The 17,986-nt window shown below is 39.9% G+C and overlaps 1 protein-coding gene and 1 non-coding gene across 5 annotated transcripts in view; both read right to left on the bottom strand.

The window, feature by feature from the left end:
• Window positions 1-17,701, bottom strand: part of RGS13 (regulator of G protein signaling 13) — a 28,045-nt gene extending 10,344 nt beyond the window's left edge. Inside the window, exons 1-6 of one of the 4 annotated variants that reach the window (XM_005897389.3) lie at window positions 17,396-17,701; window positions 16,070-16,140; window positions 15,515-15,559; window positions 11,954-12,027; window positions 11,383-11,451; window positions 8,102-8,163 (exon numbers count right to left, since the gene is read on the bottom strand). In XM_005897389.3, coding sequence (XP_005897451.1) covers window positions 8,102-8,163; window positions 11,383-11,447 — 127 coding nt within the window. In that variant the 5' untranslated portion in view covers window positions 11,448-11,451; window positions 11,954-12,027; window positions 15,515-15,559; window positions 16,070-16,140; window positions 17,396-17,701. The remainder of the gene's footprint in view (window positions 1-8,101; window positions 8,164-11,382; window positions 11,452-11,953; window positions 12,028-15,514; window positions 15,560-16,069; window positions 16,141-17,395) is intronic. The other 3 variants (XM_070385523.1, XM_070385522.1, XM_070385524.1) reach the window with 3 other exon arrangements.
• LOC138991308 (U2 spliceosomal RNA) lies at window positions 4,743-4,933 on the bottom strand. The gene has a single exon (XR_011467335.1). It is a non-coding gene; the product is annotated as a U2 spliceosomal RNA (small nuclear RNA).
• Window positions 17,702-17,986: the final 285 nt, after the last annotated feature.

Here is a 17,986-nt window from a genome sequence, read left to right as displayed (position 1 = left end):
AATACTTTGGCCACCTGATGCAAATAACTGACTCATTGGTTGTCTGAGGAGGCCTTACAAATAGCTGAGAAAAGAGACGCTAAAGGCAAAGGAGAAAAGGAGAGATACACCCATTGAATGCAGAGTTTCAAAGAAAAGCAAGGAGAGATAAGAAAGCCTTCCTCAGTGACTGAACTACACTGAAACTCTTCAAGGTTGCAATGATCCACTGCAGGGGCTGCTGCACTATATTATATTTAGCCAAGTTGTCATTGTTGAATGTTTAGATTATTTACCCTTTATATGTTGTAACTTGTACTACAATTGAACATTTTGGGTTATAAATCTTTACATATTTTATTATTTCCTTAGAATTGAAAGAGTGGAATTACTAGATTGATGATGTAATATTTTTGGAGATTCCCGATACCTATTATAACATTCTTTCAGAAAGATTTCATTATTTTTCATTAGTAACAGCAGTGTTGACATGCCCACTCACTCCTTCCATTCCAATCAGATTGTGTAAAACCAGCAACTTGTAATTATTTAAATTTGTATTTTAAAATATTAATGCTTAAGCGTGTTTTCTTTCTTCTAGCTGATTTCCTTTCTTTCTGTGAATTTCAAATCTTCTGCCTAGTTTTCCTTTGCATTGTTAGTGTATTCTTGAATTTCTAGATCTTTTTGTATATTAAAGACACCATCTGTTTTATTTATGGCATTATCTTCTGTTTACTTTTATATGTTACTTATGTTTATGATTTGAGGGGAGTATTTGTAAACTCTCTAACCTTAAAAAGTCTAAGTTCATCCATCTGATTTGCTTTCAGTCTTTTCTGCACTTTTACTAGAGAAAAATCTCTGAATCAAAAATCTGGCCATGACCTGTTATTTATAGCCTTCAGCCTCTGCCATTGCTCTGATGGTAAGTCCCCACCTCTCCAGCCTCCTCCCATCACCCCTGAACCCCATCCTGATGTGAGCCTTGTTCCTGGCCAGGTAGCGTGTGACCACCATGCTGCTGTGTATGCAGTTCTTTGTGGCGGGCTTTATACCCTGATCTCAGACGCAGGTTCGGTATCTCAGTTTCTGAAAAAAATCTCTCTGAAGCCCCTGTCCCTCCAGTAGGTTAAATAGGTACTTCCTGTCATTTGACAAACAGCACATCATCCACACTTATTTTCATTCTCATTCTATCTCCATCTGTGTCCGGGTCTATTCTGTTTGCTGGGTTACTTCTTACTCTCCCCTCATCTGCCAGCCCCTTGAGAACGAGGACTGCCCTGCCCTCACCTTTGCATGCCCTGTGCCGACCTGCTGTGTCATAGATAGCAGATAAGGAAATATTGGTCCCAATAAGGAAATGTTGGTCCATCCAGGCTTTTGGATCTCTCATGCGTCTGTATTTTAAAGAGACTGTCTATAGGTTTAGGAAAGTAAAGAGACTGTCTCTAATTATTCAGCATCCAGGAAGCACCAAAGACCAGAGGCTTATAGGAGGTACTGTTGCTACTTTTGGTTTATTGAGAGGGAAATAGAAGATGTACTAACTGAACAGCGAGGTCTAGAAGAGGCCAGGTTTTGTTCGATTGTTTTCCCTGCAAGGTGATCATTTGCATGAGAAGTTAGAGAAACCTAAAGTGCCAAGCAGGAAGGACTGGGCGTGGCAGCATTGGGAGTATGAGCTTGAGGAGGGCGACCATTGGCAACCACAGTGGGTAGCGAAGCGCAGAATAAAGGATGGTGTAGGAAGCTGCCAGTCCCCAGGGAGCAGCACAGATGTGGAGAGCTGAGGGGACACCCTGGAGGGACGATGGTGTCCCTCAGTGACTTGCAGGGTCCACCCTCTGCCGTGATGAAGCTTCCCCAGCAGCGTAGGCCTTCACGGCGTGGAGCAACCGCTGTGCCTCCAGCACTACGATAAGCCTGCGCTTTCCACCTGGCGTTTCCAAGGCTGTCCGCGGTGGCTGTAACTGCTTAGAAACCGAAGGAAGCATTCAGTACTCTTAAGGATGATTTTGACCAAAATTAAGATTGATGCCATCTTAATTCAGAGTCAGAACACGTGCTGATCTAAAAGTGCTTAACTACGTGTCTCTTCTTGTGTTTGTGCCCCAGTGAATGGAAACAGGCCAAGGAAAAATATACAACGTGCTTTCTCACTTGAAATCATCACTGAAAATTTTTAAATGGGCACTCAGTATCACCCTGAGTGATAGTCATGCTGCTATCTTCCGCTAATATTGTGCCTTTCCAAACTCTCAAGAAACAATTTTCTACCCTTTTAAACTGATGCTTTTGAATTGTGGTATTGGAGAAGACTCTTGAGAGTCCCTTGACTGCAAGGAGATCCAGCCAGTCCATCCTAAAGGAAATCAGTCCTGAATATTCATTGGAAGGACTGATGCTGAAGCTGAAATTCCAATACTTTGGCCACCTGATGCAAAGAACTGACTTATTGGAAAAGACCCTGATGCTGTGTAAGATTGAAGGCAGGAGGAGAAGGGGACGACAGAGGATGAGATGGTTGGATGGCATCACCAACTCTATGGACATGAGTTTGAGGAAGCTCCAGGAGTTGGTGATGGACAGGGAAGCCTGGCGTGCTGCAGTCCATGGGGTCTCAAAGAGTCGGACACGACTGAGCAACTGAACTGAACTGGCCCTTTTAAAATGCCAAATCATCCTCTCCTCAGTTTGCTGCCTCAGACTTAGCTGAGGACACACGTTTAATCAGGCGGAGGTTCCCTTATCTTCTCTCCAGCAAATCAACCAAGCCCCCTCCACTGTACCTGCCCTTTCTAACTCTCTTCCTGAGGGGAAGGATCCCAGCTCCTTTTTGGGTTGGCCAAACAATTCTTTTGTAGCTCCGACCTAATTCTGCTTTCTCGGTTACCTTGTGGTTCTCCTTTGCTCTTACAGTGGCGCCCCCCTCTGTTCTATGCCATCAGTTTCTTCCTCACTAACGGTTGCTGTCATGTGCAAATGTGCTGCTCTATTTCCCAAGCAAAACCAGTAATAACCCCCAGACTCCTCTAGTCAGGGCACCATTGATCTCCATGTTGCCACTCCCCATGGTCACCCCCTTCTGCCTCTTCCCTGACTCCCCTGCAGCCTTAGCCAGTGCACACCCCCAGAAGTGCTCTCTTCTTTGCCTCCAGTGAAAATAAGCCGTTCTGGTCATCCTTCACTCGCCTGACCCTCCTTTCTACCTCCTTCACAAACTCCTCCTCATCTCTGGATTTGGAAATATTCCTGTGCACCTAAGCCCCTTGTCTGGATCTCTGCTGACCTCTCTGAACTCTCCCTCTAAGTGATCTCTTGGCCCTGTGGCTTTGATTAACATCTATATGCTAATGATTCCTAGATTTGTCTTCCCCACTGAATTCCAGTCCTAGTTGGTTTATTGAAATAGCCCTCTAACTAGTCTCTCAGCTTCTTTTTTTCAGTGGGTACTTTTATTAACTTTTTAATGGACTTGTTATATTACTGTCAGGGATAAAACATAATGATTTGATATTTTTATAGATTGTACTCTGTATAAAGTTATCATAAAATATTGGTAATATCCCCTGTGTTGTACATTGCATCCTTGTATCTTATGTATTTTATACCTAGAAGTTTGTACCTCTTAATACCTTTTTCTCCCTTACCTACCCACCCCCCACCAAAGGGTATTTGTAAAAGTACATTAATGCTCATTACTCTGCTGTTTAAGGTTGTTCATGTGGCCTGTAAGGCCTTGTGCTCCTGTCCTACTAAATTTCTTTTGGTTGATTGAAGATGCTAACCTCACTTGTATTTCAGGGCCTGTCTTCTGCTTGGGTTTCTCTGACCCCAGTGCTACTGGCGACTCCTTGTCATTCAGTTCTTAGCTCAAAACTTGACACCGTCCTACAGTTTGTCGCTAATCATGTCATTGAATTTCCTTCTTCCTATTCCTGCCTTTCTTTGTCATACAGCCTGGCTTATTCTCTTCAAAGCACTGAACTGCTTTCTGGAATTAATTGATCTATTGCGTGGCTTGCCTGTTTGTCTCTCTCCTCCCTCTAGAGGGTGCACGTGAGCTGAGCACAGTGACCCTCTGGGCCTCTCACTGCACTGTCTGGTGGTGCCTGAAAGGGAGCCCAGCACACGGAAGGATTTAATGACTCACCCAAGGGCATTAGTTGCTGTTTTAAACTTATTTTTATTTATGTTTACTCGAACACAAATAAACCTCTATCCTCACCTTTTGAGATTTGGTCGGTAAATATATGTATGAGCCTTCTGCACTCTTTAACATTTTAATAAAAAAAATAATAAAAACTTTGGTTAAGCAAAGTTTTGATTTTAATTCTTTTTCAGTCTTGACCTTCCAGTTTGTAGAGCCCTCAGGTTTTAGGTGATCATTGGCCCCCTGGTCTTTTTAAATGTACATTTCTGTGTCTTTTCTAGTTCTACTGGATTTAGCCTTCAGAAATACCCACAGGGTTTTCTTTTTACTTTACATCTTAGTGATGCCTCTCACTCTGGTAATAGTGTGGGGTGCAATGACATGTTTTAGGTCAGCTTCACTCAAGGAAAAATCTTTGATAATACTCAGGTGTTTTTATGGGGCAGTGAGTAAATAGCTCAGACAAATTTTTTCCTGATCCATTCAAAAAGTTATTACTACTTTTATGCCATTTGAAAATAATTTATTTTTTTTCATAAAATCATTGATGTTTGGAAACTTGAAGGACTTTCTTTTTTTTTTTTTTTCCCAGTGATACCCCCTGAGGGGGTACACCGTTCCTGGAAGTACTGCAATACCAGGTCGATGCGTGGAGTGGATGGAGCAAACTCCTATTCCAACTCCCTGCTCCAAAAATCCATTTAATATATTGTCCTCGGATAGAGGATGTATCAGATATTAAACTGATAAGAACAGATACTACACTTGATCTTAGCCAAAAGGCCGAGAAGCGATCTGAAGGACTTTCTATCATCTTTTGAAGGGTACTTTCTATATAATTCATTGTGGAGATTTTTTAATGAGACCAGTTTTCACAGCAAATCCTGAGGAATCCTATACCTTCATTGAAAGAAGCACTCATTAGTCTTTACTTCTTCTAGAACTGTTCCCTATCTTTAACATACTTAGAGTCAGAACTCTTTATCAAATTACAAAAATTTGAGTCATTTAAGCCTCAGCTCAAAATTTGCGCCTTGAGAGAAACTTTGCCCTGTGGATTTCTGAACTACATGTTCTTAGAAACTGTCTTTTAATCTATATGCAGGCATCTACACATCTTAGCTAGAGGAGGCATTTTACTCCTGTCCTTGGTTAATGTAAACACACTCTATTCTCTGGCACATTTAATGTTTATATTCTTAGTTTTATCTTTCTGATTGCATGTCTCAGAAAATGACTTGTTTTATCTGCTTTTAATTGTGTGATTGTTGAATTTGTACATGAATTTCACAGTAATTCAACTTCTGGTAAGATTCCTACCCTGTTTTGGTGATTTCTGTAAAGAGCAGTACCCTGTCTCCCTGTGCTCATCTTTTCTTTAGACTTAGTCTCATAATGCTAGATCTCGAAATTGCCAAGTCTAGCCAAGATCCCACTTGAAATTTTTTTTCCAAGTAGTAATTAACTTCATTTACTTTGTTTATAAGGCTGAGAAGACTGGCACAGAAACTCTTACATAATATGGTTTGGTGTTTTGATCTTTTCTTAGTAGCGTTTGCCTCGTATTTATTCATTAAACATTTATTGCATGCCCATTAGGTACAAAGCACGCTTTGAGCCTCTGGGAGGAAAGATGAAAGGTGAATGAGAAGTGATCTGTGCTCTTAGGAATTTATAATCTAGTGAGAAAGGGGATATGGGAAAAAACCCAATACACAAAACAGCTATAATTAGAAGCAAAGTAAATAATGATATTAACTAATAGAAGAGAGAAAAAAATATATTTCCAAGAGCTTTCCAAGAAGAGAGGGTGGCAGTTGAATGTTTCCTTTAAGGGTGGGCAGAGTAGATAAGGAGCCAGAGAAGACTTAGTGCAGAGCTGGACCAAGGAGTCATGGATGTAGAAGGTGAAATAGTCATCACATGGGCAGAAGAGCATGTATGTTAAGGGACAGAGCTGGAGGTCCGTGTTAGCAAGAGCACTGGGGTAAGGTACAAAGCTGAACCAAGTTGGAGATTTTGGACTTCTGAGTAGGCAGCGGAGAAAAAGGAATGATATTCAAAACAAGCACTTTTTTACTAAGAAAAGTAACTCTCAATCACTGTGTGCCTCATCTGTATCAGGCACTGAGCGAGGGGGTGTATATCTAATCTGTGCAGCAATGCTGAAGGGAGAGGTGACATCAGACCATTCTACAGATGAAGAATAATAAACTCCAGGAGGGAAATTAGTCTTGGCAATGTTGCACAATGTGGATTGCTGGTGGTTGGGACTGAACTCCAAATTATTAACAGAGGATTAGTCAGTGTAGTCAACTGAACTTAGACCTTTGTCTCTTCCTCCTATACCAGTGTCCTAAAATTGACCAGAAAGAGTATCTTAAAATCGGCAATCATGCTGGCAAACTGGATCACAGACTATGAGGTCCCCCTGAAAAGTGAGAGGCGAAGGTGATGGCATCAGAGAAAGAGGTGTGGGCTTCCCTGCTCACCAGGAAGGGCTGCTGCATCAGGTGGGCTCGGGGTGACAGAGCCGGGGCCGTGGCTGTGAGAGCCAGGGCAGCTGGCCGAGGGTCCAGGAGGCGGGGCAGGCCTCTGCGCCTGTGCCATGGCCCTGCAGGCTGGGCAGCAACAGCAGTCTCCAGACCAGGTGGGGCCCTGGAGTCAGAAGAGCATGGCGAGCCCCTGGGGACAGGAAGTACCCTGCCCAGAATAACTGCAGCGCGCCAGGCTCCTCTGCCCATGGGCTTTCCCTGGCAAGAATACTGGAGTGGGTTTGCATTTCCTACTCCAAGGAATCATCCCGACTCAGGGATTGAACCTGGGTCTCTTGTGTCTCCTGCACTGGTGGCAGGCGGATTCTTTACTACGAGCACCACGTGGAAAGCCCAAATTGGAAGCACAGTCAACTCCACTTCCGCAGTCAATAGGTGTGAACAGATTCAACAGTCACAGAGAGGCTAACAGGGACTCTCAAGTAAAAAGAGATATTAATCATTAGCAGACATTTGAGGGGAACAAATGGCATTTTGAAAAAATTGCCAAGTTCAGCAAACAAAGGAATTTTCTTTGCATTTCCCCTAATTGTTTTTGTACCTGTCTTCTGTGTTTATCATTTCCTCTGTGTGTGTGTGTGTGTCTGTGTGTGTATGTGATCAGTCACTCAGTTGTGTCCGACTCTTTGCAACCCCATGGTCAGTAGCCCACCAGGCTCCCCTGTCTATGGAATTTTGCAGGGAAGAATATTGGAGTGGGTTGCCATTTCCTTCTCCAGGGGACCTTCCTGACCCAGGGATCAAACCCACATCTCCTGCATTGGCAGGTGGATTCTATACCACTGCACCATCTAAGAAGGCCCTTATCATTCCTTGTAGCCTCCCAACTTTCCAACCAAATGCAGTTGACTGCTCCTCCACTTTCCTGTGTTGAGCCTCTGACTTTATCTTTCTCACATCCACTGCTATCATCTTCCATTTATGCCATCTGAATGCTGACACATATAACTAAATATGGACTTATATAAAGTCCCACTTCAGTCAGACACTGATAAAGTTAGAAGTAAACTTTGAGGAGTTTTAGAACATCAAAACTCAAATTTATTCTACTTCTCAAGACACTGAGAACAGCAAATTGTCAGGTTTTTTTGTTTTTAATTATAACTTTAGAAAGCTGCAGTAAGGTAGTATATTTCAGTATGTGTTACTATTTAAGCATATTTCCATGGGATTTTACACATATACCCGTGAAGAATAAACATTCACAGTGACTAATCTTGCTTTAATTAACACCAAAGAAAGTAATAGTGGTTGACACGACAAACTGTTTTCAGGTTTCTTGTTTTAACTGGCCATTGCCATTTAGAAGGATGTGAGAAGAGCAGCACATGTACAGCATCAAGTGCCTCCTTTCCTCCAAGCATAAAACTAACTAGTTATTAACAAATGACATATACATGATACTCACATTTTGTAGCCATCAGTGTTTCAAAAGACTGGGCCCACTGTAATACCTCTTCCAGAGTCAGGCTTTGAAAAGAAACAAAAGGTTCTCATTGCACTAAAATATTCTCAAGCGTTTTTTTTTTTTGTAAGTAGAAATACGCTATCTTGAAAATAATGTCACAATATAGTTGTACTCTCTTTTTCTATAGTTTTGGATGGAAATTTGTTTCCTCAGTGATCTTTTACATTTTATTTTTACTAAGTGGTTAGAATGATAAAAATATAAAAGTAGAATAAACTTGAAAATCTGATAAGATGTTTTAAGATGAATTTTAAAAAGATGAAGAATCAGTGTTCTACAGTCTACAGTCTGTGTACCCCAAATTGCTATTGTTAAAGTTGTGATGTATTTCTTCTTAGTATTTTGGTTGTAGGCATGTTTGTGTGCTTTTAACCAAGAAGTAAATCATTCTGAGCATGTGTGTATGTTTGTTTGTGTGTGTGTGTCTGTGTGCATGCTTTATGTGTGTGTGGGTATATATATACATGTACACATACATATGTATATACACACACACACCCTTTTAATCAGCCTTTTCTGTCTTCACAATTGTCTTAATAACCATTTATAGTGTTATAATTTATAACTGTAAATTTATAATCACTGATAGTCACTATCCTTTGCAGTGACCATGCAAGGGGGCATGCCATAGTGTATGTAATTATTCTCAATGAGTGTTTTGATAATTTCTAATTTTTTACCAATAAAACCAAATACGCCCCAGCTGTCATTGAGGCTTGCCATGCCTGCGGGTAAGGTAATTCCTTGTGAGATTTACAGGAGTAGAACCAATGCTTTAAAAAGGATTGTCGGTCTTATGCTGCGGCCACCAGCCATGTGTTTGCCCACATGTTTACTAGAATCTTAGAGTTTATCCACAAAACCTATTGGCCTGCATTCATGTGATACGGTTAGTAACTCTGTATTTACTATGGATAAATATTTCTTGGTTGGTTATTTGATTTTTTTTTTTTTACATATTGAGGGTTTTAGTTTTTATTAATCTGAATATGTCAAGTTACATTTGATCCAAACAATATGAGAAAAGCTATTTACGGTTTTGAAAATATCCGTGGAAGATACTGGCTTCAAGACTTCATTTCTGTTCATTTTAGTGGGCTTTTTGAGGTGAACTGGTGACTATTCTTACCTGTGAGTCATTTTATTTCCCCCCTTTAAAATACTCAATGCATAAATTGCCATTCAGTTTATGATACATTCTTAATTTTCCTTGTTGTAATGACTGCATCTAATCAAAGGCCACTGCAGATACCAGCAAGGACTGCCCATCGGCTGTTACCTGGTATAGTTAGCTCAGTACTCAGTGTTGACGAGACAGCCATCAGCATTAGCAGGTACTTAACACAATGAAGGCAGATTAAAGAGGCTAAAAAAGTAATCTGGGACGTGGAAAATGCTGGGAGTCCTAAAATGGTCCAATATCCTTTGTTTTCTGAGCCTTCAGATGACGTTTGCTAGTTCTAGACGGGCTGTTTGCATCATTGCTGAGGCTTAACAGTACACTGCCGTGGATATCACTTTCAACAAACATTTCCATGAAATGGTGTCTGACTCATTGTTCTCTTCTCTTATTAGAACTCTAAAAACAGAAGCCTAAAATAACCTTTTCAATCCAGTGAGATGAAAAGCGTTTGGCAAGGTGTAAAGCAGACCTAATCATCATGTAGGAAAGAAGAAGACCTTCATGATGGGAGGAGAGGCCGTTGCTGTCTTGGAGTAGCTCAGAGTTTGGTGTTGGTGATCGTTGGCAAGGGAATTCCTGTGCCTCTAAGGGGCATAAGATTTATGGAGATACATCATGATTAGGGTGATTATGGTTAGGGGTAAAGTTGTGAAGCTAAATTTGGTTTTGGTTTAATCCCAGTTTTGCTTGTGGTTTTTCCTATTTCATGCTTTCCCATGGCTACCATTTTCCCTTATCAGAGTAATCCTAATCAGATTTGTTCCCTCTACCGAATTCTCTGATAACATCATCCACTTCTGTGCTCCCTCCTTCTTCTGGGTAGAGAGAGAGCAGGTACCAAACAGATGCGGGAACATCTGAGCCGCTGCAACATTGTGCAGAGAGGAATGAGGAGTGTTTGGAGTCTGACAGTCCTTGGTTCTAATTCCTATGCTGGACTCAATAGCTATTAGTCTAAATTGAAATTTACAAGCTTCAGTTTTATTATCTACAAAGTTATCATGAAAATTAAGTCAGGTCAAGAATGTAAAGCATTTATCAAGTAACCGTTATGTCCTGGTTTGTGAGGAACATGAATTCTCTTTCCTTGGCCTTCGCCTTCCTGGAGGATGGGTTTCCAGGGCAGGTAGAAGGAAGCCAAGCACTGATGGTGATGCTCTGTGAAAATTATCAGCAGAAGCGAAGGAAGCTGTCCCCAAACCAGCCTTCTCTTCTTTCTTCTCACACAGGTCTGTGCAGTTCAGCAGCGTAAGCTAGTCAGTTGAAATGCTGAGCTTTGGGTCTTCCCACTTCTCCCACCCACCACCAGAGACTCTCCAGTCCCCATAAATGTGGTAGTTGGTCAGCATCTTTGGATGTCTGGGCACTTCAGGGCGGGAGCCTGCACTCCAGGATCTCCAATGGTAACGGGGGATGGTGATGTGTGTCCACAGCTGAGTCTCCATGCAGACGGTCGGGCTCCCTGGCTAACCCCACAGGGATCCTCCACCTGGGGGTTCTTTGAGGTGAGCAAATCCGCTCAAATGGTTTGTTACCCTCCTCAGGCATTACACTTTCCACTTTAGTGTAGCCACTGCCCCATCCAAACAGCTGCGTTTTGAGTTATGACAAAGTGTAGAAGAGACCTGGACACTTGATGAGCATTTGGTTATCCCTCCAGTCTCACCTTTCCCAACCAGGGATAAGGTCTGGCACTTTGTAGATAAAGGACTTGAACTATGTAAATATTTTGGATCAAAGAATCTCATCTTAACATGTAAAGTTTTAGCTATATAGGACTTAAAAAAAATCTAAGAATATTTGTTCATAATAGACGCTCTAAAAACATTAACTTGCTGAATTCTCAAGTGTAAACCATGAATAATGAAAATGGAACTTTAGTGTAATACATGATTACCCTTCCGGTGGAATTACTCATGTGTAAATGCAAATTTTACTTTCTGAGCAAAATGTATTGACAGAAGTTGAATAAACATACACCTACTTATCATGTGAAAAATATGCATTAAAATGGTAATAGAATTTACATGTGACTTACTTTGAAGGGGGTCTCTTAGATTCATCTCTGCACATCTTACAAATCCAACAATTCCGCCTGCTCATTTTTCTAGAGAAATGCAGCGTTTACTTAGTATAATTTAGTCATTTAAAATTACTATATGTTAGTGTCTATTTCTAGAGAACACAAAAAGTTTAATCATAAAAAATAAGGCTGGGCTCTTGAAGTTAATGGAACACAACTACTGTGGGAATGAGAAGGAGGGACGAGAACAAAATGACTCATAAATATGTCATAAATAATTTTGAAAATATAGGAATATACGCACTTTGAGTTGTGACTTTAGAAGCCATCTGGCCTACCTATTCTCTAATAACATCTTTACAAAAAATACAGCTCTTCCAAAAAAATCTTTCCACGTAGGGCCTCCCAACAATGAATTCACCAACTTCCAAGTCTTCTCATGTCAAGTAATTCATTTTTATAGGAAGATCTCTCAATATATGGAACAAGAGCTGGCCTCTTTGTAGTTAACCAAATAAAACATTGTAAATAGCCAAGTAAAAAGTGAGATTTTTTAAGGGCAAATTCTGAGTGGAGTGTCGCTTACCTGACTTTCCCTACTCCGGTCAGTGTAACTTTGACTTTAAAATTCAGGTAGAGTTTAGTCAGCCCAGGCTTTATCTGACAATGTATTGCATAGAAAGTTTTTAATTCTGGATTTTGAGGAAAAAACTCAAACACTTGTTAATAATTAAATCTACACTTTATAATGAGGGCTGGAAATATTTTGCTAAATATATATTCACACTTAACTACAATGAGTTATCAAGAACAAACAGTTTTATATCAGTCTTTATTGACTCATGGGAATCCTCTGTTGAACACTTGTTATGTGTCAAGTTCTGGCTGCCAGGGGTCTACATAGATCCTGTCTTTCCTCTTCTCATCCTCACTCACAGGCAGTGAAAATTTATGCGGTGGGGACTCTGGGACAGAAAGTACAGGGCCCATGAGTACAGATGGGAGCAGAACCTAACCAGACCTGGAGGTGGTGTGAGAAGGCACTGAGGTGAAGTGGAACCTAGGGGATGAGCAGGGACTGCTGAGTGAAGGAGAGATGCAGCTTGGATCCAGGTCAGGAGGCAGTGGGTCAAATCCTCGCTGAGGAAATGAAAGGATGTGGTCACTGTGTGAGTCCACAGTGTGGCAGGGAGAGAGCTCGAAGAGGTTCTGAAGTGTTCACTGCAGCAGGAGTGTGGTAGGAGATGAAATTATTAGGGAGGGAGAAGCCAAGCACCACAGGCCTTCCATACCATCAGTTTCATAGTAAGAAGCTGGAAGTCAGTGAAAGTTTGAAAATATGGAATAGGCGTGTTAACATTTGAAATTGGTTTTGTGAAAGAATGGATTGTAGGCTGGCCAGGGTGGAACTGGGGACACCGGTTAGGAGGTGACCACAGGAGTCCAGGGGAGGGACAGTACAGGCTTAGATGAGGAAGGTGGCCTCAGAAATAGTGGGAAGGGATACATCAACATGTTATGGTAATTCCTCCTCCCAAACATGTTGATGTATTGGCTCTTCCTGGTGGGAGAAAGAAAGGAAAAAAGGTCAGGTAAGAGATTCAACCTCAAAGTAAACATGGGCAGTTTTCAAAGAACACATAGGAGAAGCCAAAAGTAAAGGGGAGATGGTCCAGGAGACAGTGTAACCTGAGAAAAGCAGGTGGCTCCAGACAGATGAATGAACACACATATTTCAGAAGGAGACTGATAAAGAGAGGCTTACAGGAGGAAAATCAGAATAATAAAGTGTCACAGAAATCAAGGTATGAACTATCAAAAGGGAAAAATGGCTAACTCTTAGAGATAGATGGGTAGAAATTCAGAGAACAAAGGACTGAAACTGTGCATCAGTAGCAAGAAGGTCATCTATAACCCCAGGAGTGTGGTTTCAGTGGAGTGGCAAGGGCAGGAAGAAGGAAGAAAAAAGAGGAAATGGAGACCTGGACACACAGGGCTGCTTGTATAGACTATTTACACTTTCTTTCCCTCCTTCTTTCCTTCCTTCCTTCTGAGAGCTGTAGATAGAAAGGCATACTGGAGATGGAGAGGCAGGGCTATGCTGGGTGGCCATCCTGACCCACACATCTCTGGGGACATCATTCACAAAGTCAATACTGGGAGTGGTTCAGCCTGAGGCTGGCCAAAGATGAAGACATAGGAGAAAGAAAATCAGTAGAATTTCAGGTTTCTGGAAAATGAGGAGGAGGAGGGATTCAGAATGGGGGAGCCTGGACTTTGAGACGTCTTGATGGAAGCACAGGAGGAAGTTACTCTCTCCTTGTAACTGGGAGGGGTGGGGAAAGCAGGAGCAAATCTAAGAGTATTTGCAGGTTTGGGTGAGAGCTTGTGGATGCTGTGATCTGATGGACTCCACTATCTGTATGAGTTTCTGCTGTCAGGGGGACCAAGGGACAGATTGTTAAATATCTCTGTAGGTTGGGACAAAATTAGGACTCTTGAGTGCAAATATAGATACATGCAAATTAAAGCAAAGGGAGAATTTATTATAGGGATGTGTTTGCTCATGCAGGTAGATTCTGGATGGCCTTCAGTGCTGGGCTCTACTCTGTTGGTAGGAATAACTCACTGAGGACTTTAAATAATAGTGTGATGAAAATAAGTCTTTTTCTAGAAGAACAAATCTGACTGAAGATGATTAACACTGAAATAATGGAGGCTGAGAAAACATTGCAGTGACTGGCTGTACTTAACTGATCCTGTGTGTAAATCAGACAGACCCTCAACTATGTTCATGTTGTCCAGGTTTCAAGATTCTCCATCTCTGCCATGGCCTCTAAGACACAGATTCCCTGATGACTCTCTGCCTGTCTTGTAAGTGGGAGGATGGTGGAGGACTTCTTTCCTTCGTGTGCCTTTCCTGTCAGTGTTGCGGGTCATCTCTGCCTTCCACTGGCCTGGACTTATGCTCCCAGCTCTACTTTACTCAGAGTTTTTATACCTCATTGTCGCCTTGCTTGATCTACTGGCTCTACGTGCATACATTGGTGATCTGTGTTTCTAAAGTTCATGTCTGTTGATAGGTCATCCTATTTTAAAAATTTCATGGACCTGTTTGACAAAAGCAAGGCAGTTCTAGTGTGCAACACCCACAAGGACAGAAGCACAGCAAAGGTTAATTTCCAGGTGCACTGGCGTTTAGGGGGCTCCTGCAGCTCCTGAGAGGTGGCAGGGTGTATTAAAGTAATCCTGGGCTCTGAAGCCAGACAGACATGTGCTTGAGTTCAGGCTCTTACTAGCTGTGTGAACTTAGGTGTATTAACTAAACTCTCAGTTGCCTAATTTCCTTTTCTCTAAAATGGAACTGCAAATATTAGGAAAAAAAGCACGTGTGCATAATCTTTCTGTTCCAGTTAATCTGATTGATCCTCCTTCGGCTTCTTATACCCTGCCCTTCAGAAAGTATTTCCTAAGTCTTCTGCATGCGCAGGAGGCATGCATTATCAGACTGCCTTCCTTCCTCTTTGTAAAGTTCAGCTCAGACTTCCTAAATTGTTCTAGTTAATCTTATTCGTGTTTCAGGGTGTCAGCATACATTCCCTGTAATCCTCCTTTGTAAATATTTAGTGACAGAGTTATGTAGAAGATGTATTTTACATAGAAAAATTCGATCACTAAAGCTGTGTGTGGTGACATTTTCTGGTTTTCTAGTCTATTAAGAGATGGAACTTGTTGGTTACTGTCCTGGTGCCTGGAATCACGCTGTTCATCCTGTAAGATGCCTGGGACTGCATGTCCCTTGCATGCCTATGTTCCCCCTTTCCATTGCTGCTGGATTCAGTGTCAATATGCACCTCCACTTTGCTGGAGCATCACAGAACACTCCCCATGTCCTTGTAATGCCTTTGACGTTGAAACCAAGAGATAAATGCACAGATATTTAACCCAGATTCTAGTACTAGAACAGAGTGAACTTCTGAGTTTATTACTCCTTCCAACCAACACTACTAAAATTATAGTAAAGGAATGTATAAGGCTTAAACATGAAGGGAAAGGGAGATTAAACAAGGATACAGAAAACAAAGTATTTCAAACAAATTCTGGAAGATGGAGTGCAGGTAAACTTTAGAAATTATAATTCTCATACCTTTTTCTAAAAGGAGAATAGAAAAGGCAGACTTTGGAACTTCATCTGACAAAATGAAGAAAATACAATTCACAGTGTGAGGACAAAGAACTTCCAAAATAACTAGTGGTTTTAAAGAGAAATGTCTGCAGTCCTGTGTTCAACAATATCTATCATTAAGTAGCGCATCCACGTCTAGAGTTACCAATACATAGAGTGACAGAGTGAAACACTTTCCTATTTACAATTGCAAACTTTTAAGAAATATTTTTGTTCCCCAAAGGAGTAAATTCTAAAGAAAATTTAAAGTATAGTTCTTGACAGTTAGAATTTGATTAAAATATCCTGTTGATAAATCATATTTGTCTTGCTTATAGTTAAATCCAATTAAGAACATTTTTGGTGAAATTAGACCCTTTAAATCAGAGCAAACATGGTCATTTACTGGTAAAAATAGAAATGAGCCTCAACTATTCCCTAGAACTACAATTCTATTTTGACAAGAAAAAGAGTTTCCTGTGAAAGAGTGACTTAAACTGAGAAGGTATAGAATTGATTTAAATTGGAGAAACTCACCAAGCTTCACATCAACAATAATCATTTTTTTCTCATACTGGTGGTAAGATATGTGGAAAAATTCCATTGACCTAAAGATAAAATAATAATAAAAACAAACAAAAAATTATCACGTGCTTTATGGAGAACACATATTTGGCAAAGATTTCTATAAATACCCTGCCTTACATTTTAAGCAAATATTTTTTCCACTTTGTAACTACTGGATTATGATTATCCCCATTTTTAATTTATTAACTCTTTATTTAGGTTTTTTTTTTTTTAGTTTCATGCATTGATATTATAAAAATTCCTATACTTTTAATTTGTATTTTCCATTGCTTTATTAAAAATTTTTTTCTTACTTAATATTGTGTGTTAATTTACCTATTATTTAATATCCTCTACGTAAAACTAGTATGCCCTTTTACTATCTAAGCATAGAATATTTAGAACAAGTTTAGGTTTCCATTTGATTTTGCCTTCAACTTTTTTCCTGATTATTTTAAAGAAAGACAATTTTTTTATCTATGAGACTGAATTTGTAGACTGGTTTTAAATGCATTATTATTAATAGAGTCAGATATATAATATAGCCAGGAATAGATTCAATTTCCTCTAATATTTAAATGGAATTTCTCAAACTAATAGGAAAATAAATACATTTTCTTAAAGGGAGGCTTTAACATATTTAAAAACATTTTTATTATCCTGATAGTCTTTCTGTTCATAAGTTGTGTTGGCATTTAAATGCATTTATTTTACACTGTAATATGTCATATAAGATCTAGAAAAAATTTTATCTTAGTGAGATTTTGTTGGTAAAACAAACAAAATTTTTTTGTTTGCAAAAAAATTTTGCACACAAAATTATTGCCTTTTTTAATAAAAAAAGTAATATGTGTGGTTGTGCTTAGGCATAACATTAAAGAATGAAGAAATTTCATAAAATCAAGTTAATGCTTCATAGAAACTAACAACCTACACCTGAAATCAGTACAGCTTATTATGTGATGGAACTAATCATTTAGTAATGCATGATTTTTGAAACAAACAATTTTGAAATACCTGACTTTATATTCTTATCTAAACATATATACACAATCACTCAAAAAACACATACAATGAAAGACCATACTCTAAAACTGTAATATTTCCTTTGTTGCTCGTTAGAAGCTTCATTTATACACATGTCACTTTAAGTTTTAAGTATTCAAAACCTAGGCCACGCAACTGTGTGTTTACTAGTTTGTTTTTGTAGAAGGAAACTGCTAATAAACATCCAGCGGTCATTTATATCAAGCAAACATCATTGTATTCCACTATTTTACAGAATCTCATACTTACAAATATATGCTGTAGAGGAGTCCACCATGCTAAATTTTAGTTCCTCCCTGTATGATCCTTTTGAAATCAGGTTCTGAAATTCCCTGAAACACCCAGTGTTTTTGCTGGCATAAAAGAACTTTACTCTCCCTGTAATTACCTTCGACGGCACTCTGGCCTCTGTACTGAATGTTCTGTTTTTACATACATATCTATGCAAAGAGAGGTTTTGTCGTCTATGGAAATTAGTGCTGTGGGGTGCGATGCATTGCTGATAAAGAGGTTCTATCTAACATTGTCAGCCCATCTGAAATGATCAGATGATTGGAAGCCGTAGCTCCATGAAATCTTCAGTGTAGTAGTCAACTTTTTTCCCCCAGTTATTCATTTTCCTAGTTTTAGAAAATGTATAGCTTAAAGTTAAAATATCCCTTTAAAAAAAGGGAACTGAATGCCAGTAAGTTGGCTACCACAGCAAACACTTGCTATCAAATTATCAAGAACTATTAAAATCAATCTGGAGCAGTCAAATTACTAAAGACTTATAACAAGGGAAAGATCTAAAGAGGCCTGTTTTCTAGTTAAATCTTTCTAGTTCTTTCAACTGGTCCT

Source organism: Bos mutus, chromosome 16 (genome assembly GCF_027580195.1).
Source record: "Bos mutus isolate GX-2022 chromosome 16, NWIPB_WYAK_1.1, whole genome shotgun sequence".
Taxonomy (NCBI): domain Eukaryota; kingdom Metazoa; phylum Chordata; class Mammalia; order Artiodactyla; family Bovidae; genus Bos; species Bos mutus.
Note: the sequence above shows the minus strand (reverse complement) of the source record. Positions and strands in the feature narration are given on the sequence as shown.